Source organism: Rattus norvegicus, chromosome 14 (genome assembly GCF_036323735.1).
Source record: "Rattus norvegicus strain BN/NHsdMcwi chromosome 14, GRCr8, whole genome shotgun sequence".
Classification (NCBI taxonomy): Eukaryota; Metazoa; Chordata; class Mammalia; order Rodentia; family Muridae; genus Rattus; species Rattus norvegicus.
In genome coordinates, this window is record NC_086032.1 from 83,957,130 (window position 1) to 83,982,085 (window position 24,956).

General features: G+C 47.8%; 1 protein-coding gene across 2 annotated transcripts; it reads left to right on the forward strand.

The window, feature by feature from the left end:
- The first annotated feature begins 584 nt into the window (after nt 1-584).
- On the forward strand, nt 585-24,450 carry Nipsnap1 (nipsnap homolog 1). 2 transcript variants are annotated; one of them, NM_001100730.1, is made up of 10 exons: nt 585-698; nt 14,067-14,194; nt 14,403-14,448; nt 14,696-14,790; nt 19,164-19,234; nt 19,380-19,520; nt 19,795-19,826; nt 20,136-20,230; nt 21,642-21,725; nt 23,370-24,450. In NM_001100730.1, the coding sequence occupies exons 1-10, from the start codon at nt 601-603 to the stop codon at nt 23,432-23,434; spliced, it is 855 nt and encodes a 284-aa protein (NP_001094200.1). In that variant the 5' UTR covers nt 585-600; the 3' UTR covers nt 23,435-24,450. The 2 variants fall into 2 exon arrangements, with proteins under 2 accessions (NP_001094200.1, XP_006251399.1); XM_006251337.4 differs by lacking the exon at nt 585-698 and adding an exon at nt 8,647-13,983.
- Nucleotides 24,451-24,956: the final 506 nt, after the last annotated feature.

Here is a 24,956-nt window from a genome sequence, read left to right on the forward strand (position 1 = left end):
GTAAACAGAACACTTGCCTAGCCACGTGTGAGGTCCTGGGTTCCACCTCCAGCACCCAAGAAGGAAAAGAACTCACAGGCACACATAGTTTGTGAACAATTTCAGGGGTATAAAGATTGTCTCTGGTTTATCCTCAGAATGTCCAGGACATTCGATGCCGGCAATTATCGAGATAAATAATTGGAAAAGGTCATTGAAAAGAACAGGGCCGGCTGGGGCTGGAGAGATGGCTCAGTGGTTAAGAGCACGGACTGTTCTCCCAGAGATCCTGAGTTCAAATCCTAGCAACCACATAGTGGCTCACAACCATCTGTAATGGGAATCACCCTTTTCTGGTGTGTCTGACGACAGCTTACAGTGTGCTTGTATATGATAATAAATAAATATTTTTTAAAAATTAAAAAAAAAAGAACAGGGCCGGCTAACTGCTGTTTCAAGAGCTCGGACGTGTGGGTATGGAGTGTAGATCTGTAGATTTGGGGGACTCCCAACTGATTGCGTTTGAAAGGGAGGCTGGCGAGGGGAGGGCGTGGTTTTCTCTAGTCCTGCCTCCGCTACTGGGCTGGGGCGTGGCCTTCTTCCAACCTGCTCCGGTCCAACATGGCTCCGCGGTTGTGCATCATCTCTGCAGCAGCACGGCGGCTGCTAAGGAAGCCGGGACCCTGTGTTGGGGACCTCGCGGCTGCGCGTGCTGTGCGGTGAGAGGCCAACGGGGCTGACCGCGTGCCCGGAACAGGGGCAAGGGAGGGGGCTGGAATGAAAAGCAGAGACTCTCGGGCTTGGAATTCAGGGGTTAAAGGCAGAGCTGCCAGGATGTAGGCCTGAGGGGAGGCCGAGAAAGAATGGGGAAAGTGAAAAGATATGGGGAGGGTTTGGTTTTTTAAAACAGGTTCATACTACATGTGATTCGACCTCGGAATCCTCTTGCCTCTGCCTCCTAGATAGTACTGGTGTGCACTACCTTGCCTAGCTGGGCAGGTTCTTTGTCCTGTTTGGGACCTGGATCTGGGCTGAGAATAAAAAAAATGAAATGAGTGGGAGGGACAGGTCTTGAGCCCCGGAGTCCGGGCAAAGGCCGAGGATAGTGGCAGCCTTTTGCTTGGCCTTTGTGACTTAGCACGCACCGGGGTCTTCTGAGCCAGGCAGCTCCACCCTCGGGAAGTTTTAGAAGGACTGTGGTAAGGTGGGGATTCCCAGCATGATTCCGCACCCTGGTTTGTACAGGTGGGTCAAGAGAATGGGGTGGGAGCTGTTCAAGGTCAGTCCATGCCATGTGGAGGCAGCTCCGATGTAGGACCCGGGTCTCATGATGCACTCTGCACTTTGTACCACCGCTAGTGGCCTCCTACGAGAGAGGCTCGACTCTGGCTTTGGAGAGCTTGGCTTCCCCTGACTGGCTCTGGGCTACTCCTCCCTCCTCGATGCCACGCCCAGTGCTACCCCCCATCTCTGCCCTTAACACCGGGAGCTCTTCTGACCCTTATCATTCATGTTTCCCCAGCCCCACACCCTCACAGGTTTTAGGACAGGGTATGTGCAAAGAACATTGACTAAAGAAGTTAGGACACTTGCCCTCACACCTGTGGAAAGGGATGTGTGTCGCTACTGCCCCAGTCCGAGTGTAGCCATGGAGTTCCATTAGAACTCTGTGCACAGAGAATTTTGGAAAGCTCAAATAGAGGAGTTGGGACATTGTGCCCTTCACCTTCCGTGCTGGGCAATGAGGGAGAAGCCGACATTGGGAAATGAGCCTGAGTGTACCTTGTAAACTCAGCCTTTTCTGGAGGGATGACCTTGGGTAGGAGGAGAAGACAGGATGTGTCTGATAGGATTGTTTTCTATTGCTAGGAAAAGAACTCGGGTTCAGGTATGCTAGGCTAGTGCTCTCTCTACCAAGTAAACCATAATATCTCCAGCCCTCACTGGATTTTTTAAGGCTTAAAGAGACAATACTTGTGTTACCCTTTGCCCAAGCTTATGCTTCAAGCAATTTCTGTCATTGTGAGAATTGAAAGGACATCCAGGAAAATAATCTTTTATAAAATTAAAGAAAAATTTTTAAGCCTGATAGTGGTGCACAGCTTTAATTCAAGCACTTTGGAGGCAGAAATAGTCAGATCTCTGAGTTCAAGGCCAGTTTGGTCTACAAAGTGAGTTCCAGGACAGCCAGAGCTACACAGAGAAACCCTGTCTCAAAACCAAAAGAAAAAAAAATTATTTGGGCCAGGTGTGGCAGCATATACCTTAAATTCCAGTACTTAAGAGGCAGAGGCAGGAGGATCTCTGAGTTGGAAAGCCCTCATATTTCTACATATCCAGCTCCAGAACAGTTTGGACTACATAGAAAGATAAGCAAATAAAAATTATTGTGGAGACTAGAGAGATGGCTCTACACTTCTGAGCACTGGTTCTTTAAGAGTACAGGGGTTGATTCTCAGCACTGGCTCACAGCTGTCTCACAGCTGTCTCACAGCTGGCTGTTACTCTACTTCCAAGGGATCTGACACCCTGGTGTCACACGGGTACCAGGTATGCAAGTGGTGCACATGTAGGCAAAGCACCACACATAATTTAAAAACTATTTTGTGTGCATTTGCAAATGAACATTTGCTTTCCTGTGTGTGTGTGTGTGTGTGTGTGTGTATGTGTCTGTGTACATACTATAGCACATGTGTAGAGGTCACTTTGTGGCTCCCAGGTCTCTAACTCAGATTGTCAGTCTTGGCAGCCAGTGCCTTTACACTGGCCCGAGATCACCTATTTTTTATTTAAAGAATTTTACTTTTATTTATGTGTGTGTAGAGGGGAGGGAGAATGAGAATCTGCACATGAATGCATGTGCCCACTCAGGCCAGAAGATGGAGTTGAATCTCCTGGAAGTGGAGCTCCAGGCAGTTCTGAGCTGCCCCAGCCATGTAGGTGCTGGGAACCGTCCTTCTCTTAACCACTGAGCCAGGTGTCCAGCCCACAAGATCATCTTTGGTGCGACGGTGATTCCCACATGAAGATACTGAGACCGAGAAAAGACAGGACAGGTAGTTCTATTATGTGACAGACACATCCAGAGGCCACAAGGATGGGGGAGGGGCTAGAGGCAGCCTGCTGGTTCTGATTTAGTAATTCTGGATATTTGATGGTGAGCCTCAGTTTCCTTCAGTGTAAATGGGCACGGTGATCCCTGCTGTGCACTTTCTCCAGGATTGCTGTGAAGACACCAAACACCAACCCAGCCCAGTAGTGATTTGCATGGTTTTATGCTCTGGTCCTACAGAGACCTGAGACCACCCCTTCTTGCTGACCTTCAGCCTGTTCTCTGACTTTCTTTCTTTTTTTTTTTGGTTCTTTTTTTCGGAGCTGGGGACCGAACCCAGGGCCTTGCGCTTCCTAGGTAAGCGCTCTACCACTGAGCTAAATCCCTAGCCCCTCTTTTTTTTTTTTTTTTTTTAAAGATTTATTTATTTTGTGTATATAAGCACACTGTCACTGTCTTCAGACACACCAGAAGAGGGCATCAGATCTCTTTACAGATGGTTGTGAGCCACCATGTGGTTGCTGGGATTTGAACTCAGGACCTCTGGAAGAGCAGCCAGTGCTCTTAACCACTGAGCCATCTCTCCAGCCCTCTCTGACTTTCTAGAGTCACTCCTGAGGCCAGCCGAAAATCTTTCAGCCTCAAAGATTTGGGGTAAAGAGACAGCATGGTAAGCCCTTTACATGATGTGCGATCTTGCTGGCTCCTTATTGTTTTAAAAAAAAAAAATGTACTGTGACAGGAGAGGTGAAGATGATTAAAACACATTGTACAAAATCCTCAGAGAACTAATACATTTTTAAAATGTACTGTGAGGATTAGCTTTCAGTACATAGTAGCTGCTTGTCTTGTCTTTTTTTTTTTTTTTTTTTTTGGTTCTTTTTTTCGGAGCTGGGGACCGAACCCAGGGCCTTGGGCTTCCTAGGCAAGTGCTCTACCACTGAGCTAAATCCCCAACCCCTGCTTGTCTTGTCTTAGTCAGGGTTTCTATTCCTGCACAAACATCATGACCAAGAAGCAAGTTGGGGAGGAAAGGGTTTATTCAGCTTACACTTCCACATTGCTGTTCATCACCAAAGGAAGTCAGGACTGGAACTCAAGCAGGTCAGGAAGCAGGAGCTGATGCAGAGGCCATGGAGAAATGTTACTGGCTTGCTTCCCCTGGCTTGCTCAGCTTGCTTTTTTATAGAGCCCAGGGACGTCACCACTCACAATGGGCTGGATCACTAATTGAGAAAATGCCTTACAGCTGGGTCTCATGGAGGCATTCCCTCAACGGAGGCTCCTTTCTCCATGATAACTTCAGCTTATGTAGAGTTGACACACAAAACCAGTCAGTACACTTCTCTGTAAACAATGCTATTAGCCAGGCTTAATGCTGTATGCTTGTATTCCTGTCACTGGTAGACTGAGGCAGGGGAATCATGAGTTAGAAGCTACCCTGGAATATATAGCAAGACTCTTGACAGAAACAAAAAGAAATTCTTGTTGCTCCTACACTAATCTTGTTAACAGAACTCTAGTGAGTTTTGCTGGGTTTGCCTGTTTGTTTGTTTATATGTTTCCCCTTGTGGGCAAGCATTCTCCACCGAGCTATATCTACAGCCCCAAACTTTAGTTCTTATAGCTGAAAACATCTCTCTTTCGGCAAGCAGAAGCATGGCCCCTTTCTAAAGTCAGGCAGCTAAAGTTGAGATGTTTTAGGACCTACAGAAAGCTGAGCTTCCTAGTCTAGAAAGTTCTGAGGTTCCCGAGCTGTCACACTTGGAGTGTCATTGGCAGTAGAGGTGTGACATCTAACTGCCTAAGGAGATGGAAATGTTCCAGTCTAGGTCAAATAATTATCGAGCTGTTGTGTCAGAGGCATTGTGTTAGGCCTCGTGGGGGATGGGAGGGTGACAGTCTGCATAGTCTGTTACTTGCTTTAGAGCTGTGGGAAAAGACAGGACTGTAGGAAATGAATGGAAGAGTTGAGCTGAAAATGTTTTCCCAGCCTCTGCATACCTGTTACCATTCCTAGCCTGTGGTACCCATTTGGTTAGTTTTGCTTTTGTTTTGTTTTGTTTTTTTTTTAAGATTAAATTACGTGTTTTATTTATGTGTCAGTTTGCATGAGGTTATGTGAACCGTGTTTATGCAGGAGCCTGCAAAGGCCCGATCTCTTGAAACTGGAATTGTGCTACTGGGACCCAAACTCAGGTCTACTGCAATAGCAGTAATTGCTATTAACCACTGGACCATCTCCAGCCCTTGGTTTGTGTTTTTGATACAGGGTCTAACTCGAGCTAGCCTGGAACTCTCTCACAGACCACACAAAGTTCTACCAGCCTCTGCGTCCTGACCGTCGGGATTAAAGCTGTGTGCCACCAAGCCCAGCCTGCTTTCATCTTTAATTATGTGTGTATGTGTGTATCTGAGTGTGGATTTGTGCATGTGAGTGTAGGCTAGGTAGACCATAAGAGCCCCTGAAGCTGGAGGTGGTTGTGAGCCACCATACATGGGTGCTGGGACAGAACCCAAGTCCTTCACAAGAGCAGGAAGTGCTCTCTTAACTGAGCCATTTCTTTAGCCCCAGAAGGTATGTGTTTATTTTCTTTTGGGACAGGGTTTCCTCTATGTAGTCCTCCTTGTCCTAGAACTCACTACGTAGCCCAGGCTACCTCAAACTCACAAAGGTTGGGACTGAATATGTATGCCACCAGGTCTGCATTTTTACTGGTGGTTTGTTTGTTTTTTTTGTTTTTGAGATAAGGTTTCATCTAGTCCAAACTCACTGTGTGCCTGAGGATGACTTTGAACTATTATAGATGTGCTTCACCAAACCTGGCCTGTGTAGGTTTTAAAAAGTCTGATTGGGGTTGGAAAGATGGTGTCATAGTTAACAGTGCTGGCTGTGTAGCCATGAGACCTGGGTTTGGATTCCAGCACCCATATGACAATGGGTGCGGTCTCTCATGTGACTGTGGCCTCAGTACCATAGTGGGCAGAGACAGGAAGATCACTGGGACTTGCTGGCAGTCAGACTGACTCAGGGGTGGGAGGACAAACCCCTAGGTCAAGGAGAGACTCCATCCTAAAGGAATAAGCTGACCTTTTCTTGTATCACGAACACACACACACACACACACACACACACACACACACACACACACACAGATTGTAACCATGCATGGTGCATGTCTGTGATTCCAGCACTTCCAGGCAGGATCACCAGTTTGAAGCCAACCTGTGCTGTGTAGGGGTTCCAGGCTAGCCCAGGCTGAGTAATGAGCCCCTCCATTAAAAAGTTAAATTGCAGGGTTGGGGATTTAGCTCAGTGGTAGAGCGCTTGCCTAGGAAGCGCAAGGCCCTGGGTTCGGTCCCCAGCTCCAGCTCCGAAAAAAAGAACCAAAAAAAAAAAAAAAAAAAAAAAAAGTTAAATTGCTGGGTCCACCACAGAACCCTGACTCCAGAACTTTTGTGCCATAGTCTGGGGTGGAGACTGGACCTGAGAGCTTTGAATAAGTTCTTAGACTGTGCCGATAGTGTTAGTCTGAGAAGCACAGTCGTGAGGAAACTTGCTCCAAAATTCCCAGATTTAAAAGGGATCTAGAATCTCAAATGGAGCTGTAGAGACATTCAGACATTGCCTTTTGGGCATAGAGTAGGCAGTGGTTCTCAACCTTCCTAATGCTGCAACCCTTTAGTACAACTCCTCATGTTATAGTGAGCCCCGACCATAAAACTGTTTCGTTGCTACTTCATAACTGTGATTTTGTTACGCTTAGGAATTGTAACATGAATATCTGACATACAATTCCCAGAGGAGTCCGGACCCACAGACTGAGAACCCTGGAGCAGAGGCATAAAAGTGCTTTATGGTTGGGGAGATGGCTCAGTCTGTAAGGTGCTTGCCATGTAGATGTGAGAACTTGACCTCAGCTCTCCAGCATCCATGTAAAAAGGCACCTGTAACTAAGAGATGTGTCCCTGTAACTAAGAGACAGAAGGTTCCATAAGCTTGCTGGCCAGGTTGTCACCCATTGAGCTCAGGGTTAGTAAGAGATGATGTTGCAGAAGCTTAGGAGAGCAGTAGATAGTTAATGTCAACTTCTAGCACTTATTCATGTGCTCACACATGGACGCACACCTCTGCGCGCGCATGCACACACACACACACACACGCACACACAATGGGTGCTCAGACTCACAGGTACATGTACACACACATGAATGCATACACACTCTCACAGACACATGTGCACATACCTGCATGCGCTTATACATGCGTGCACACTCTACGAAGACGATGCTTTAAAGAACAGCGTCCAGTGCTCATCTGGCACATGCCAGGCCCTGGCTTCGGTCCTAGCACTCTAGGAAACAAAAATATTTTACAAAAATTGAGCAGACTAAGGAGAGGGGGAAATGGGAAGGAAGAGAGCCATTAGGAAGTCAGGAGTAGCGATGTTAGCTGCTGTCCACCATGCTAGTCCCATCCTCCATCCCCTATTTTACAGATGAGAGAAAGGTGAAGCATTAGCTGCGTTTGTCCACGACACTGACAGTGTGACTGGCATGGAAAGGCTCCCTGAGTCTGAGTTCACATTCTGGGTCAAGGTCTCTCTTTTCTTTTCTTTTTTCTTTCTTTCTTTCTTTCTTTCTTTTTTTTTTTAAAGATTTTCTTTATTTTATGTATGTGAATACACTGTCACTGTCTTCAGACACTCCAGAAGAGGGCACCAGATCTCATTATAGATGGCTATGAGCTACCATGTGGTTGCTGGGAATTGAACTCAGGACCTCTGAAAGAGCAGTCAGTGCTCTTAACAACTGAGCCATCTCTCCAGCCCCCTCTTTTCTTTTACTTTCACACTTTAGTATCTACCTATCTTCCATCCATCCATCCATCTGTAAGACTCTCAGAGAGAATCTTCCCTCAGGAGGGAGATCCTCAAGCCCAATGACCAGTCTGAGTCTACAGGCTGTAATCAGCAAGAGGATTTTTATTGATCAGGATACACAGGTATCTGTGGGCATCCCAGTCAATTCGGAAGACTGGCGCGCCTAGCAGAGCCAGGGTGGGCTTTTTATAGTATTTTGGGGAGCAGAAGCAGGCTTACAGAAGCAGATGCATGGTTACAGGGATGTGATTGGTGGAGTAAATGAGGCATACGTGTATGTTACCTATTTTGGCTATAATCATAACAATGAGTTAGCAAAAAGTACATGGTGGTCGGGTCTCCCGGGGGGTCAGGGACTGTTTCTTTTTCCCCGCCAGGTGGCCCATGGAGCAATGCCCATATTTTAGTCTAGTTTCTGCATTTTGTTTTCTTTTCTGGGCTATTTTGTCTAAATGTTGGGTCAGCTTGTCCCACATATCTAAAAACTTACTTTTTACTTTTATAGTTGAGGGCCTTGGGCTTGTACAATTCCCTTTCTGGGAGGGGGTCTTTCACATCCATCCATCTATTTTACTTCTGTGCCTCTTTCCCATTAATTTTCTTTTCTTTTTTTTAAAAAGATGTTTTTCTTTCTTTTTTTAAAAGATTTTATTTATTTTATGTATATGACGAGTACACTCTAGCTGTCTTCTGACACACCAGAAAAAGGCATCGGATCCCATTACAGATGGTTGTGAGCCACCATGTGGTTGCTGGGAACTGAACTCAGGACCTCTGGAAGAGCAGTCAGTGCTCTAACCACTGAGCCATCTCTCCAGCCCCCACTCATTTTCTAAACACAGACTGAGCATGTGCTGTGCGTTAATCTTGTTCCAGTTACTAGAGACACAACAGAGCACACCAGGTCCCCACCTGTCTTTGCGAGGGTTTCATTGCTGTGAAGAGATACCATGACCGTGGCAACTCTTGTTTCTTCTTCTTTTTTTTTTTTTTTTTTTTTTTGTTTTTGTTTTTGTTTTTTTTTTTTGAGACAAGGTTTCTGTGTGTACAGACCTGACCGTCCTGGAACTTACTTTGTAGACCAGGCTGGCTTTAGATTCACAGAGATCCTCCTGTCTCTGCCTCCCAAGTGCTGGGATTAAAGGTGTGTACCACCACACCCTGCTCATGGCAACTCATAAATACAAACATTTCACTGGGACTGGCTTACAGTTCAAGGGGTTTAGTCCTTTATCATCATGGTGGGAAGTAGGGCAGTGTCCATGTAGACATGGTGCTGGAGAAAGAGCTAGCTGAGAGTTCTACATCTCGAACGACAGCAGCAGCAGGAGACTGTGAGCCACACTTCCTCTAACAAGCCTCCAATAAGGTCACACCTAATAGTAACACTCCCTATGGGTCAAACATTCAAACCCAGGAGTCTATGGGGGCCCTTCCTACTCTAACCACCACACCACCCTGGTGATGTGTCATGGTGGAGGGGGGGGGGCAAGCAATAAAGTGTAATAATCAACCAAGCAAAAAGAAGTCTTTTGGGTTTTGGTCCGTTTAATTTCCCCCCCGGTGCTGGAGATGAAGCCCAGCATGTCATGAATGTTGGGAAGTATATCTCTAGCTTAGGCCTAGAGCTTTACACATTCCTGCAGAATGGAACAAGGGAGCAGAGTGAGAAGCTTGGGCAGGACAAAGGTAGGGGAGTATCAGGAATTCACTGGCAAAGTGAAATCCCAACTCTTAAAAATGTGCACCTGAGGGCTGGAGCGATGGCTCAGTGGTTACGGGGGCTGGCTGCTCTTGTGCAGGACCTGGGTTTCAGTTCCCAGCATCCACATGGTAGCTCCCAACCATTTTTAACTCCAGTTTCTAGGGATCCAATTCTCTTTTCTAGCACCCGTGTGGTGTACATATATACGTTCAGCTAACCGCTCAAAGTAAATGCATCTTTTTTGAAAATGTACTTAAGGGTGTTGGCTTGAAATTGACACTTCCCTTGGGGTCTGAACAAGTCTCTTACTACGTTTTTACCTGTAAAAAAGATCTTCCCGGGGTAGTGCTCTCCTAGAGAGCCAGGGTTTAATTCCTGGCACCCACATGATAGCTCACAACTGTCTGTAACAATAGTTCCAGGGGATCTGATACCAACTTCCAGCCTCCTGGGAGCCAGGCATGGAAGTGATACACAGACGTGCATGCAGGCAAAATATCTATATACATAAAGCAAAATCAGAATTAATAAAAAAGAAAAGAAAAGACCTAGCTGGGTGGGCTGCTATGTCTTGCTTTCTTTTTCTTTTTTTTTTTCTTTTTTTTTTTTTTTCTATTTTTCGGAGCTGGGGACCGAACCCAGGGCCTTGCGTTTGCTAGGCAAGCGCTCTACCACTGAGCTAAATCCCCAACCCCATGTCTTGCTTTCTTAACACATGGGAAACAGACCTGCAGGCAGGATTTGAATGGTAGGGAGAGGCAGAAGGTATTATAGCTCCAGGAACATCCCCTCCACTCACCCTCCCCTCTCTCCCCTTCCCCTCCCCTCCCCTTTCCCCTCTCCTCCCCTTTCCTCTCCCCTTCCCTTCCCCCTTCCCTTCCCTCCCCTTCCCTTCCCCCTCCCCTTCCCCACTCCTTCCCTTCCCTTCCCTTCCCCTTCTCCTCTCCTCGCCCCTCCCCTCCCCTCCCCTCTCCAGCGCTGAAGCCCCAGCTCACTCTTCAGGCCTAGGCACTGGATATTTATCTTGGCCACTACTGATGTTAATGAGTTACTGGGAGCCTAGCTCTGGAGCAAAGGTCTGGGTGGGCAAATGGAGCCACTTTTCTGCCAGTCACTACCTCCTCCTGGGGAGCAGCCCAATCCATTCTGAGCAGAGGCCATACCCTTCAGTGCCCCACTTGAGGGGCTGGTTTTCAAATGCTCTGATCTGTCCTCATGAGTTTAGAAGCTCTTTAACTGGGGCTGGAGAGATGACTCAGTGGTTAAGAGCACTGGCTGCTCTTCCAGAGGTCCTGAGTTCAATTCCCAGCAGCCACATGGTGGCTCACAACCATCTGTAATGGGATCTGATGCCCTCTCCTGGTGTGTCTGAGGACAGCTACAGTGTACTTACATATAGAATAAATAAATCTTAAAAACAAACAAACACCTGGCTCCAAGCAAACTTGAAAGAAAGAAAGAAAGGAAGGAAGAAAGAAAGAAATGTTGTCTCCCTGGAAGGTCTGTGAAAAGCTCTCAGGGAGAACTTTCCCTCGGGATGGAGACCCTCCAACTCAATGACCAGACCGAGGCCACAGGATGCAATCAGCAAGAGGATTTGGTTTATTGTCGGGATACACAGGCACCTGTGGGCGCTTCAGTCACTCGGGGGACTGGCGCGCCCCACGGAACCAAGGATGGGCTTTTTATAGGATTCTGGGGAGCAGAAGCAAGCATACAGAAGCAGATGCATGGTTACAGGGATATAATTGGTGGATTCTAATGTGGCAAGGGTTTAGCCCGGGGGCAAGTTTCCTAGCTACCTTCCTGAAACATAACGACTGACTCGGCCCCCCAAGGGTTCAGCCCGGGGGCAAGTTTCTTAGTTACCTTCTTGGAACATAACGGCTGACTCGGCCCCCCACCAGGGTGTGGGACCTCTCCCGGGGCTTTTCTCCTTGTCAGGTGCTCAACCGCAGTCGTCCTGTTGCCAGGCCTTCAACCATACACATCCTGCTTGGCAGCCGCTGTGTACTCAGTGTTCTAACCTTTCCCTGAACCAGTCATCTTAAGTACAGCCTTGCAAAATGGCGTTACTGCTGCTAAGCTGGGGTCTTTCAGTCTGCACTTGGTGTTACGTGAGAGCTTGCAGCTCCACTCATGTTGGACCTAAGAGATGCCTGGGAAACCTAGAGTTCTTACTTTTGATTATGGCTAAGCCATGGTCAAAGGGGACTGGGATTTGTGTGGGGCGTCAACTCTCATGAGCAACAAAAGACAAGATAACTTGCAGCTGGGGCTTTCCCAGCTCTAAATAACCTTATATGGTGTTTGAGTGGCTAAAGTAACTGGAGGGAGATAGCTGGGTGTCAGTCTTTTCCAAGAAGGTAGAACCCCCCTCTTCTCTTTCAGAAAATGAAGGCTTAGCATCTTGGTGAGCCTCTTTCTTTACTGCAGCACCGATGACCTGCATCAATCAATAGTTTGGTTTGGTTTGGTTTGAGACAGGGTTTCTCTGTGTTACCCTGGCTGTTCTAGAACTCGCTTTGTAGACCAGGCTGCCCTCCCAACTTCTGCCTGCCTCTGCCTCCCAAATGCTGGGATTTAAGGAGTGCACCACCACTGCTCAGCTGGTTACTTTTTTTTTTTTTTTTTTTGGTTCTTTTTTTCGGAGCTGGGGACTGAACCCAGGGCCTTGCGCTTCCTAGGCAAGCGCTCTACCACTGAGCTAAATCCCCAGCCCCTTTCTGTAGTTTTAATTGTCTGCTTAGCAATTGGTCAGAAAATCTGAAATGGGAAATTCCAGAACTAGAGCACATTCACAGACATTTCGTTATAGAGTAATTGTTTTAAACTTTTTAATAAATATATGCATATAAAAATATAATATGTGCTATATGAAACACTTGGGGAGAATGACTCTGCCATAAAACTTCACCAAGGCATGAACAGAGAGTTTACTGACAAACACTGCAAGAAAGCAGGAGTTCCCTGAGAGGGAAGTCACGCCTCTGAAAAGGAATAGTTAAGGGGGATATTACTTGGTTTTCCCACTGTGAGATTCTTAGGGTCATATTTGAGGGAGCACATGGGCCTCCCATTATTCTGCTTAAGTCAATCTTATGAGCTGGTTGTTGATGTGAGGTGCTGTGAGTCGTTAGGGGTTAGTTCCAGGTGCCTGGATGAGACAAAGGATCTGGGCTGGAGAGATGGCTCAGCGGTTAAGAGCACTGGCTGCTCTTCCAGAGGTCCTGAGTTCAAATCCCAGCTACCACATGGTGGCTCACAACCATCTGTGATGGGATCTGATGCCCTCTTCTGGTGTGTCTGAAGACAGCGACAGTGTATTCAAATATATACAAATAAATAAAACTTAAAAAGAAAGGAAAGAATAGTGCACACCTTTAATTCAACACTGGAGCGTTAGAGGCAGGTGAATCTCAGAGCTTGAGGCCATCCTGGACTACAGAGTGAGTTCCAGGATAGCCAGGGCTACCCAGAGAAACCCTGCCTTGAAAAACCAAATCAAACCTAAACACAAAAAGGTATCATGGGTCAGGCCAGGTTGCTAAAGTGTGGCTTTTGCTTTTACGTTTGGCCTTTGTTTCCTGTGAGTAGGGTAGTCTGGGGGTGGTGATGTTGCAAGGCAAGGATCTAACTGTACATTTTGTAGTAAGTTCTGGAGATTGTACCAAAGTTTGGTATTTGTTGACTCTGCTGAGATCCGGTAGAAGGCTTTTGAATTGACGGTATCAAGGACCCGGTGAGCTGTAAGTGGTCATACTCTATTCCAGGGTTAATTTAGAGGCCTTTCCAGCCAGAAGAGCCACATCTGTCCCATGGCACAGGGACCAGTGACTTGGAAGGGTAAATGACTGGGCAAATGGCTGGGCTCTCAGAGAGGCCCAGGATTTGAATTCAGAATTCTCAGTTGTGTTCTCCTTTCTCCATGTACATGCAGAGACAAGAGCTGGGTGAGGCAGGGAAAGCTGCTGGTGCTACAGAGCTTCTGTAGCACTGGAGGGGAATAGGAAGAAGGAACTTGGAAAATGATATCACAGGATCCAGAAAGGCAAAAGAAAGAGTCGTGGCTACTCATGAGAGTAGAGGGATAGCCTGTCTTAGGAGGTCCAAGGGTCCTATGTAGTAGGCATCAGGCAAGGTGAGTTTGGGGGTTAACTGTCCTAGCAGCAGACTGCAGTTGTGTGTCCAGAGGTGCTGGAGAGAGGTGGCAGGCACGGCTTCCTCTCCTGGCCTCCTAGGCCCTACAAGGGTTCCAGATGCAGGTTGGGCGGCTGGGATCTCCCGAGGACACTGTGTGCCCAGACGATGCCGTTTCACTCTCTGTAGCTGCCGCGGGATTCCATGGCCCCGTTTCCAGAAATGTAGGTCACGAGGCTAAGGGAGCATGGGAATTATTGCGGTTCCTGGGCCTCCACATGTCCCTCTCAACTCCTCTGTCCTGCAGATTCTATTCCAAGGACAGTGAAGGCAGCTGGTTCCGCTCCCTCTTTGTTCACAAGGTGGATCCTCGGAAGGACGCCCACTCCACTCTGCTGTCCAAGAAGGAGACTAGTAATCTCTACAAGATCCAGTGTGAGTAGCTACTGAACTGCCTAGCTCCACCCTCAGGCTTTTGTGGGTGGAGCTGGAGTGAAGAGATGAGAGGATGAGGACGGCCCATGCTGTCCTGAGAGCCTTGGCCCTATTTGGCCTCACTCCGACACCCCTCCTCCACACACACATACATGCATGTGTAAGTATTACACGCACATCACTTCCTGTCCTCTGTCCTGTGTTGCAGTTCACAACGTGAAGCCCGAATGTCTGGATGCCTACAACAGTCTGACGTGAGTGCCATCAGTTGTTCCCAGTCGCTGCTGAGATGTGTGGGCTAGGGGCCCTCTTTCCCAAGAAAGCCTGGAACATCCCCTGCCCGTTCTTCTGACACAGTCAAGGGACGTAGATTCTAGAGCCCTAAGGGCTTTCCCCTACCTCTGCTTCTTAGAGAGGAGTCCTGGGGCCGGGTTGGAACCTCTATCTCAGGGCCCTTGGCAGCCAGTGCGAGCCCTGCCCCTCCCTATGCCCCTCCCACAGGGAGGCTGTGCTGCCCAAGCTGCACCTGGATGAGGACTACCCCTGCTCGCTTGTGGGCAACTGGAACACGTGGTACGGGGAGCAGGACCAGGCAGGTGAGGTTCCCTTGTCTCCGGTGCTCCTGCTGCCACCCAGCCCCGGTCTCTAACAGCTCTCGTATCTGTCTGCCCTCCTCTCTCTCTGCAGCATCTGTGAGGGTATGGGGAAGTGTGTTTCTGTCATATCTCATTGCCCTCCTCAAACGCCTGTTGGCTACTTAGTGTTCTCAGGCGGCCCGAGAGGCCTGAGAATCCTTCCTTGCCAGGTTCATAGCCGTACTTCACCACATCCTCTGCTCACTGTAGTGCCCTGTGTAAGACTCCTCAGTCCCCAGCCAGAACCACTCTACCTAGAACCGTTCAGGTTTTTCCTCCCTTGCCTTTTTTACTTGGTTCGGTTTACCTGTTTTTGTTTTTGTTGTTGTTGTTTGTTTGTTTGTTTGAGACGGGTCTTACCGTGTAAGTCCAGGCTGACCTCTACCGGGTACTCTTCCTGTCTCGGCCTCCTGAGTGCTGAAATGCTTTGATTGTCTCTTGTTTTGCTTGTTTTTTGAGACGGGCTTTCTCCGTATCACTAGAACTCGCTATGTAGACCAGGCTGGCCTTGAACTCAGAGGTCCGCTTGCCTCTGCCACTTGAATACTGGGATTAAAGCTGTGGTTCTCAACCTTCCTGATGCTGCTACTCATTAATACAGTTTCTCATGCTGTGGTGACCCCCAACCAGAAAATTATTTTCATTGCTACCAGATAACCATACTTTCGATATTGTTATAACTTGTAAAGTAGACATCTGATCTCTGCCCTCTGTGGAGGTTGTGACCTACAAGTTGAGAAACAGTGGATTAATATGACTATACTTGCCTTTTAAAGTTATTTTCAAATCTATCTGTCATTTGTCTGTCTGTCTGTCTGTCGGCATTTTGTGTGTGTGTGTGTGTGTGTGTGTGTGAGAGAGAGAGAGAGAGAGAGAGAGTGTGTCTGCGCATGCGCGCGCACCATGCTATGCCTATGAAGGTCAGTGGACAATGGTTCTCCTCTTCACCTTGTTGGGGCGGGGTTTCCTTTGTTTCTGCTGCTGCACAGCATGCACTCCAGTCTAGATTACAGATGTGCGCTTCTGCACCTGGCTTTTCATTTTGGTACCCGGGAGCAAGTTCTGGCAAGATCTTTTCCCTGCCAAGTCATCTTTCCAGCTCTCACCCGTCTTATGGTTTTATATTTTGGTGAAGACATGGCATCCTTCTAAAAGACTGGATTCTTTGCACTTTTACTGGGTCAGGGACTGTCCCTGGCCCTCTGACCTCTACCACTTGGCTCTTCATTCTCTGACCATGCACCCTTAGCTGTCAATATACTTGTCTGTCTTCTTGTATAGGTAGGGAGTTCTGGGGGGTGGGGGGTGTCAAGGTCTATATCTCTTTGTAATACTGAATATCTAATAAAAATATTTCCTCTCTTTAAAAAGATTAACGCTGTAGGGGCTAGAGAGATGCTTCAGTGGTTAAGAATACTTGTTCTTCTAGAGGTCTCAGGTTCCATTCCCAGCATCCACATGGTGGCTGGCAAGTTCTGTAACTTCCGGAAATCTCACACCCTCTGCTGGCTTCCACCGGCACTACATGCACACAGTGCACAGAGAAACATGTAAATACTTCTAGATATAGAATGAAAAAGTAAATAGTCCTCAAAAAAAAATTTTTTTTTTCAAAAACTTTATTGCTACTTGGAGAGGTAGGTCAGCAGTTACAAGCAAGACTGCATTTGCAGAAGACCTGAATTCAATTTCCGGCACCCATTCAGTAGCTCACAGCCATCCACAATCCAGTTCCAAGAAATTCACATCCTCTTCTGATCGCCAGGGGTACCAGGCACACATGGTGTTATAAACATGCAGGTAAAGCACTCGCTCATATACATAACATTGATCTTGAAAAACAAGGACAAAAAAAATTGAGACAGGGTTTCTCTGTGTAGCCCTGGCTATCCTGGGACTCTATAGATCTAGAATTTAGGAGACTGAAACAGAAGGATTGCTGCGAGTTTAAGGACAGACTGGTCTACAGAGTGAGCTCCGGGCCAGCCAGCTGTTTCAATTCCTTGGTCATCTTCCACACACAGCAAGTGGCCACTGACAGGTCTGCCTGGCCCCCAGCTGCTATCGGTAGAGAGCTGTAAGCATTGCCAGTGTGGTAGAGTACGGTTTGGGATGGTACAGCGGACACAGTCCTCAGCTTCACTTGCACACTCCTGACAACAGGCGCCCAATACCTCATCAACCAACCTGTCTCAATTCCGATAAATGTGTGTTTGCAAAAAGAGAAAGAAAAAACAAAAACAAAAAAACCCCATGAGCTTAGCATGGGGGTGCACATCTGTCATCCCAGTACTTGGGGAGTAGAGGCAGGAGTTCAGGGCCAGCCTGATGAATGTTTCAAGTTCTGGCCAGTGAGGGTGCATAGAGAGACCCTGACTCAAAAAGTAAAGTTGGGAAATCTGTCAAGGGGAAGAAGAGCTCTCTGTGACCCTCTGCTCTGTCTTGGTCAGAGCACTGATAAACAAGGACAAGCTATTTGTCCTCAGCTTAGCACTGTGCTTCCTTTAATCTTTGATCACCTTGATCTCCTTGTCTGCCATAATCAAATGCCACAGACTCAAAGAACACAAGTGCAGTCTTCAACGTTGGAAGCCAGAAGGCAGAAATTAAGATATTGGCTCTGTCTGGGCTTCCTCTTGGATCCTTCTTGCCTCTTGCAACTTCTGATTGCTAGAAACCCTTGGCATTCTTTGGCATGTGGATACAGCAGTCTGAGAGAGAGAGCTCTGCATTTCCTGTGTTACGTGGTATTCCGTTTGTGTGCGATCTTCCTCTTCTGGATCCCGGGTTGAAGTTCTATCCAGTGTTATGTACGCTTATCTCAATTATCCACAGAGACCCTGTTTTCAAACAAGGTCACATAGAGAGGCTCTTGGCATACATTTCGAGGGGCTACTATTCAGGTCACAGAGAATATGACTGGAGGAAATCTAATAGGACAAAGAGTTCTCAGGGAGAATGAGGCTGGTCTCTCAACTGGACCTCTACCTTGCCTCCATAGTCAGTCTCTTGAGTGTCCACCAAGAGGTCATGTGTACATTGGCATCTCTGTATGTATCCTCCTACCCCTAACCATACGCTGGTGCATTCCTGGTATCCCAGTTTATTCCTTAGTTTGTTTTTCTCCCCTTCCCTTGCCGCCTTCTTCCATCCCTCTTTTCCTCCCTCCCTTCTCCCTCGTTCTCTCCTCTTCTTCCTTTCTTTTTTGAGACAGGGTCTTATACAGCTCGGGCTGGCCTTGAACCTTCTGACCCTCCTGACGCCTGTGTGTCACCAGCCAGTGCAGTTTTATGTAGTGTTGGGGGTTTGGAGCTAGGACTTTGTGCAGGCGACCAGCTGAGGTATACTCCCAGCCTGCTTCCTGTCTTTTTAAGGCGGGGTTTCCCTCTGTTACCCAAACACTGGCTCAAGACATCATCCTGAATCAGCTTCCTAAGTGGCCGGTACCATAAGCCCCCATCTCCATACATAGCTGCAGCTATCTATCTATCTATCTATCTATCTATCTATCTATCTATCTATCTATCTATCTATCGTTCGCTCTTTCTTTCTTTCTTTCTCTCTTTCTTTCTTTTCTTTCCTTTTCTTTTTTTTTTTTTTTTTGGTTCTTTTTTTTCGGAGCTGGGGACCGAACCCAGGGCCTTGCGCTTCCTAGGTAAGCGCTCTACCACTGAGCTAAATCCCCAGCCCCTTTTTCTTTCCTTTTCTTTTCTCTTCTTTCTTCCGTCTTTCTTTCTTTCCTTAAGTCCATCACCTTGGAAGGTTCCTGTTTTGTTATTGTTGTTTGGTTGTCTTTGCAGTGCTAGACAAGGATGGTGGGGTCTCCCGCTGTTAGGAGAGTGGCCTAGCCTCAGCTACAGCACCAGCCCTCTTAGAATGGCCTGCGTCTCTCCATCAGACTTACTCCTCATATCCGTCCTGCCCCTCACAGTCTGCTGCCCATCTGTGCGTGCGTGCACTGCTGTTCCTTTTGCTTGGTTTTGTTTGTGATGCTGTGGGTGAGAGCTAGGTCCTTCTGCATGCTAAGCATGTGTTTTATCAGTAGCAACCCCTTGGCCTCATCTGATCCTCTTTTTGCTAACATTTAAGGAATGTTAGTGGGATTTTCTGGACGAGGACATTGAGTCCCAGAGGGAGTAAAATGCCATCAAGTTGAGCAGAGCTAATGGTCTCCTGGGCTTACCACTAAGGTCACCCCCAACCAGTTCTACGCCTCGCCAAGACATATGGAACAAGGGGACCTCCACTCTGCTGCCATATACAGTCCAGCCTTGCTGTCAGTTGGTTGGGCAGGCTCCCTGTAGCTCCTTGACCTGTGTTCCTGTCCCCAACAGTACACCTATGGCGGTTCTCAGGTGGCTATCCGGCCCTCATGGACTGCATGAACAAGCTAAAAACCAACAAGGTATCCCAGCATCCTGTGTGCATGTTGCTTCCAGCCCAGCCTTGTGTGGAGGGGAGTGTGGGACAAATTCCTCTGCCACCCACAGGGCACACTGACAGGGTAGCCTATTCCCCTGCTTACTATGCCTACGATGCTCTTCCTCCAGGAGTACCTAGAGTTCCGGAAGGAGCGGAGCAAGATGCTGCTGTCCAGGAGAAACCAGTTGCTTCTGGAATTCAGCTTCTGGAATGAGCCACAGCCCCGAGCTGGCCCCAACATCTATGAGCTGAGAACATACAAGCTCAAGGTACCTCACTTCCAACAGAGTCCCCTTTTCCCTCTACCCTCCCTGCTGTTGTGTGGCTGTGCAAGAGCTCGGGGTAGGACAGCCTGATGCTTCTCCAGCTTTATGGGCTCAGAGCCGAGGTATGTGCATTGGTATGCATAGCTGCATATCAGATGGGAATCAGGGTCTAGGAACAAGTCCTGTGGCCCTGGGAAAGGCTACTTTCCTATCCCTGCCCCTGTGATATTGGAGTCCAGGTAGGGCTCACTTCCTCCTCTCTCTGGGTCTCTTTCAGCCGGGAACCATGATCGAGTGGGGAAACAACTGGTGAGTTGGCACTGGGGTGGAGAATGTGGCCGTCCCTGCTGTCTGTGACATTAGGGAACAAACCCATTAGGTTCCCAGTGAGCTTTTTCTGGGCTGTGTCCCAGGAGCCCAGCATGCTCTGGTCCTTGAAGCTCTCAGAGAAGGATCCTCCGGGGCAGTGCAGGGTCTCTAGGGAAGTGCGGCCAACTAGGCAGCAGCTGCACTCCCAGAAGCCATTCCCTGGGCCCCGCTTTGGACCCCTTCTAAAAATGTAGCCATCTTGGGGGACCATTGGTTGAGCTTCTGTCCTGTGTTCCCTGCCATTTCCAGGGCTCGGGCCATCAAGTACCGTCAGGAGAACCAGGAGGCGGTGGGAGGCTTCTTTTCACAAATAGGAGAGCTCTACGTGGTACACCACTTATGGGGTAGGTTGGAGTCACTGAAGCCTTTGTCTGTCTCTTCATAAAACATGTGGATGCATTTGTGCTCCTATAGTTCTAACATCCTAACAGAGGAAGACTGTACCCTCAGACATAAACTAGCAAAAAGGACTCATTTCACCATGAGACATACTGGGGGAGACTAGGCAGGGGAAGACAAGGACTTTTTTTTTTTGAGTAGACAAGATTGTTCTGAAGGGTGAAATACAAATCCTGACTGAAGGGTGAGAAAACCAGCAATGAACTGTGGGAGGCAAGGGGGTGCGGTGAGGTTTCCAGTGGGAGGAACCATATGTGAGGAAGAGAGTTGGGCAGGGGAGCAACTGGGAAGAGTGAAGATGGGCTGGAGGAGGACAGCTACCAGATCAGGCTGGGCCCCCGCAGGCTGTGGGAATGAGTTGGGGTTTGTCACGGCTGTGGTGGGAGGAGGCAGCGACCCCATATGAGTTCTGTAGCTGCCACATGCTTTGCGGAGAGTACCTGTGGGGATCAAGGTAGGGAACCAGGCAGATGACACGGGCTGACTTCCAGTAGTCACACCAGCATGCTCAGATTCGTTTTTCTATGATCCGTGGGACTTGAGGATGGATTGCTGGGGGAGGAAGCAGAGGAGGAAGGAGAGGGTAGGGGGAGCATTGTGACTCATCCCTAAGCAGCTGCGTGCCTTGTCTAAGGCAAGGGGGTCTAGGAGAAGAGCTAGGTCATGGGATTGGAGGGTGATTCTGGGAGTATTATGTATTAAGGATGCCGATGCTAGGCTAGTCGGATGGCTCAGTAGGTGAAGACACTTGCCACCAAGCCTGACAACCTGAATTTGATTTCCAGGATCCACAAGGCAGGAGCCATCTGACTCCTGCCATTTAACTTCCGACCTCCACACACTCATTCCCCACTATAAATAAATATGTATAGGCAGTAAAAAAAAAATAATAAGATATATATGCATCCAACTAGAAATATCACATGGGCACTGAATGTAGAAATCCAGGGGAGAATTTGAGACTGGAAAGGAGTTGCCAGTGTAGGTGTATGCTTCCAAACCCCTAAGCCCTACCAATCCTCTCACAGGGCTTTCCTCCAACAGTCTGCATTTGGCTTGTTTTCTGCTAGCTCTGGAACGTAGATTCTAATTCCTTAGAGTGGTTTTCTTCTCGTTACCCAAGTTTTTCTGTCATCTCCACCTCCTTTTTTATTTATGTTGTTTGTAATCATCTGAAATTAATCTCTTTAATATGTGTGACCTTGACACAGCAGTGTCTGTTGACAGTCTAAGGGAGAGGCATCTGGGGAGGAAGGGATAGTAGGGATTTGGGACAATGGGGGAGGCTCCCACCCTCCGTGCTGAGGGAGGGATCAGGTAGGTTCTCTTAAGAATGAGCCTGTGCCTTTCTCACAGCCTACAAAGATCTGCAGTCTCGGGAGGAGACTCGAAATGCGGCCTGGAGAAAGAGGGGCTGGGATGAAAATGTGTACTATACAGGTGAGTGTTTCCTCTGGGGGCCGGTGGCACCTTTGCAAGTAGTCTGCTGGGAGACCTGGGGATGCAGGGCTCTGCGAGTTTCTCTGCAAGGACAGTTAACATCACTCGATCACCTTCAGTGTAGGGACTCGCTGTTTTATTTGTCTTCTGTTGTAATCCCCACACCATCCCCTCACCTTTTGAACCAATGTCTTGCTGTGTTGCCTAAGCTCATTCTGAGTGAACATTTTCCCTCATTCTTCCAAGTTGCTGGGTTTATAGGCCCGAGCCACTGTGTACAGGCGGGAACTTACTTTGACACGAATTTGACATGCCACATGATACAATGAGTCCTGAGACTTTAGGACTCTAATACAGAGGTGACCTCTCTGTGACATGTGACCCAGGGTCAGTTCTGCACCTCTCAGAGGTTGCCTTCTTGTCAGATGGTAATGTAGATGCTATTCTGGCTGCAGGGAAGACTGGGAGTTAGTTTATGGAAAGGGCTTTGCCCTGATAACGTCAAAACATGCAGCAACTTTTTCGAGTGAATTTTCCCTCAAACTGTTGCCACTGCTAGAAGCACAAAGATGCATGCAGGGTAAATAGATACTGACTGTGCCTTCAATATCTGCTGGACGGGGGGTAAGTGGGGTGTATGAATAAGCAGGAGTCTGCCCTGCCCTCGGTGCCTTTACAGTTAATCTTCCACACATCTGCTGGGTTACAAGAGCATGTCTGCTGAAGGAGGTGGCGTGAGCCTTGCTATTCCAAGTGCTGACAGCACTGGCATCCAGTTACTTCAGAAAAAATGCCTAGTTAGCTTCTTCTAACCTTCTGTGAACTAGATTTGTAGGGATTTGTATACACATCAGAGTCTGGGAAGTTAAGCACAGTACTTCCTTGGCCCAGAACCTGGGCCGGAGAGGTGGCTCAGTGGTTAAGCACAATATTGTTCTTAGAGAGGACCCAGGTTCAGTTCCCTGGGCTCATCTTGGGAGGCTCACAGCTGCCTGTAAATCGAGCTCTGGTGGATCTGATGTTTTCTCCTGACCTCTGTGGGCACTGTACTTGTGTAAATACCCACATGTGGACACATGAAAAATAGATAAAAATCCTTTAAAAATAAAAAAAAAAAAACTATCCTCCCAGGGACTCTCCTGTGATATCTGTCCCTGCACTGCATGGCCTCCTGAGCTATACCAGGGGTAGTTGCACCAAATCAAATCTCTGGCCTTATAGCTCTTGCCTTGTCAGTGTATACACAGTCCTCTCTTGCTTCCTGTTTTGGTGTTGGGATCGGCATACACTTTGTCACAGAACCGCAATCCTGGCCTTAGGATGGATTATTCTTCAGCCGACCTCTGTGTCCTTGTTTTCATAGCATTAGGCTTCGTGTGTCTTGTTTGCTTTGGAAGCACTGAATCCGAGGGTTCATATAGTACCTTAGTGTACTACCGCTGAGCTACCTCATTTTCACATAGAAAATGGATAAAAGTCCCCCAAATATGCAGCTTCTTACTACCTAATCCTGCCTCAGAACCATGGGCACTCTCAGATGACAGTAGGGACCCCTTCCTGTCACAGGCTTTTGTGAGTTTTTGGGTGGCGACTAAGGGTACCCTTGCCTCAGGCGCCCTGTAACCTCTGCTTTTCTCTCCATAGTCCCTTTGGTTCGACACATGGAGTCACGAATCATGATCCCCCTGAAGATTTCTCCTCTCCAGTGAGGCTGGCACTGCCTCCACCTCCTTCCCTTTCTCCTTTGGAGTAACCTGGAACAGAAGAGCTTCTGGGCCGGCTGGCAGAGTTTTTCTCTCAACTCTGGAAGACTTCTGATGGGTGGTGTTTGGCTTAGAAAAAGATGACGTTTTTTGAGAACTTAGTCTGTCTATCCCCATCCAACCTCTCTCCCATGCTGGATGAAGTTTTTAATGCCCCTAACTGCAGAATAGCAACCTTTCCAGCATTCACACATTTTCCTCTTAAGATTCGTTATGTCCAGGACAGCACGTCCCCAGCTAACACTGTGGCCATGGCTAGCTGTTAGGAGGTGTGGTGTGAAAGGATATCAGACTAGGTATGGCCCAGGAACTCTCTGGTATCTTATTTGTTAAAAAATCAGCAAGCCTGAGCCTTTAAAAAAAAAAAACAAGCAAACAAACAACAACAACAACAATAACAAAAACCCCTGGAACTGCCATAAACTCTGAAGTCATCGAAGTCAGGAGGAGATCCAGAATCCTACTTAAAGGGCTGGGAAAAGGATAGGAATGGGAAGGGTTTGGGTACATGAGACAGGCTTGACGCAGGAATCCTTCAGAAGTGGGCACATAGGATTCAGAATTTGAAACGCAGAATTAGGAAGCTAGCACAGAGTGACAGAGGATCTTAAGGGAGGACCCTGTTCCTAGACAGGTGGAGAGGCTTAGCCGTGTTTTCCACACAGCGCGGTTAGAACTTGCATATGCCCCAGCTCTTCTGCACATCTTCCTTCCTACAGGCAAAAATACAGGCTGAGACCTAGAGTCCCATCTTGAATTCTTTCTTTCCCAACTTGACATCCTGTCAGCCAAACCTTCATTTTGCAGAACCAGTAGGCCTGTGGAGTGGGTTCAGTGATTCTGGGGTCTCTTCAATGACCCCTCCCATACCTCATGAACCCCCTGCTTAGCATGGTTTTGCTACCATACCAGGAGAATGTACTGGAATAGTTGATGGAACCAAATTAAATATTTACTGTAAATTGTGGTGTTGTCTTCATCTGCAAGGAATCTCAGTAGTTGTCTAAGGCAAGGCAACTTTCAGTTGGCAGAGGACTATGTGGCCTCGATCTCCTGGGGAACGCATCTTCAACTTCACCCCAGAGCAAGAGAAGGAACTGTTTCTGCACAGCCAGGTAGTCACTGTACACGGTCCAAGTTGCAAACAATCAATTTACTCCAGAAATGTCAGGAATAGGAAACACCTGAAGTTTATAGATACTGCATTAGAGCACTGGTTTTTGTCTTGGGAAAATAAAAGAAAAAAGTGATGCACTTGTGTGAAGCGGAAACAAGTGTAATAAAGGATTATGGCCCTGCCTAACTCAGTTCTTTTTTTAGCGTAGTGACCCAAATAGTGTCAAGTCAAGTTAGAGCCAGGTGTGGTGACACCTGCCTTCAAAGTCCAATGAGAGCAATGCAGGCGGATCTTAGTGACCAGCCTGACCTACATAGCGTTCAGGGCCGGCAAGTGGTGCTATGTAGTGAG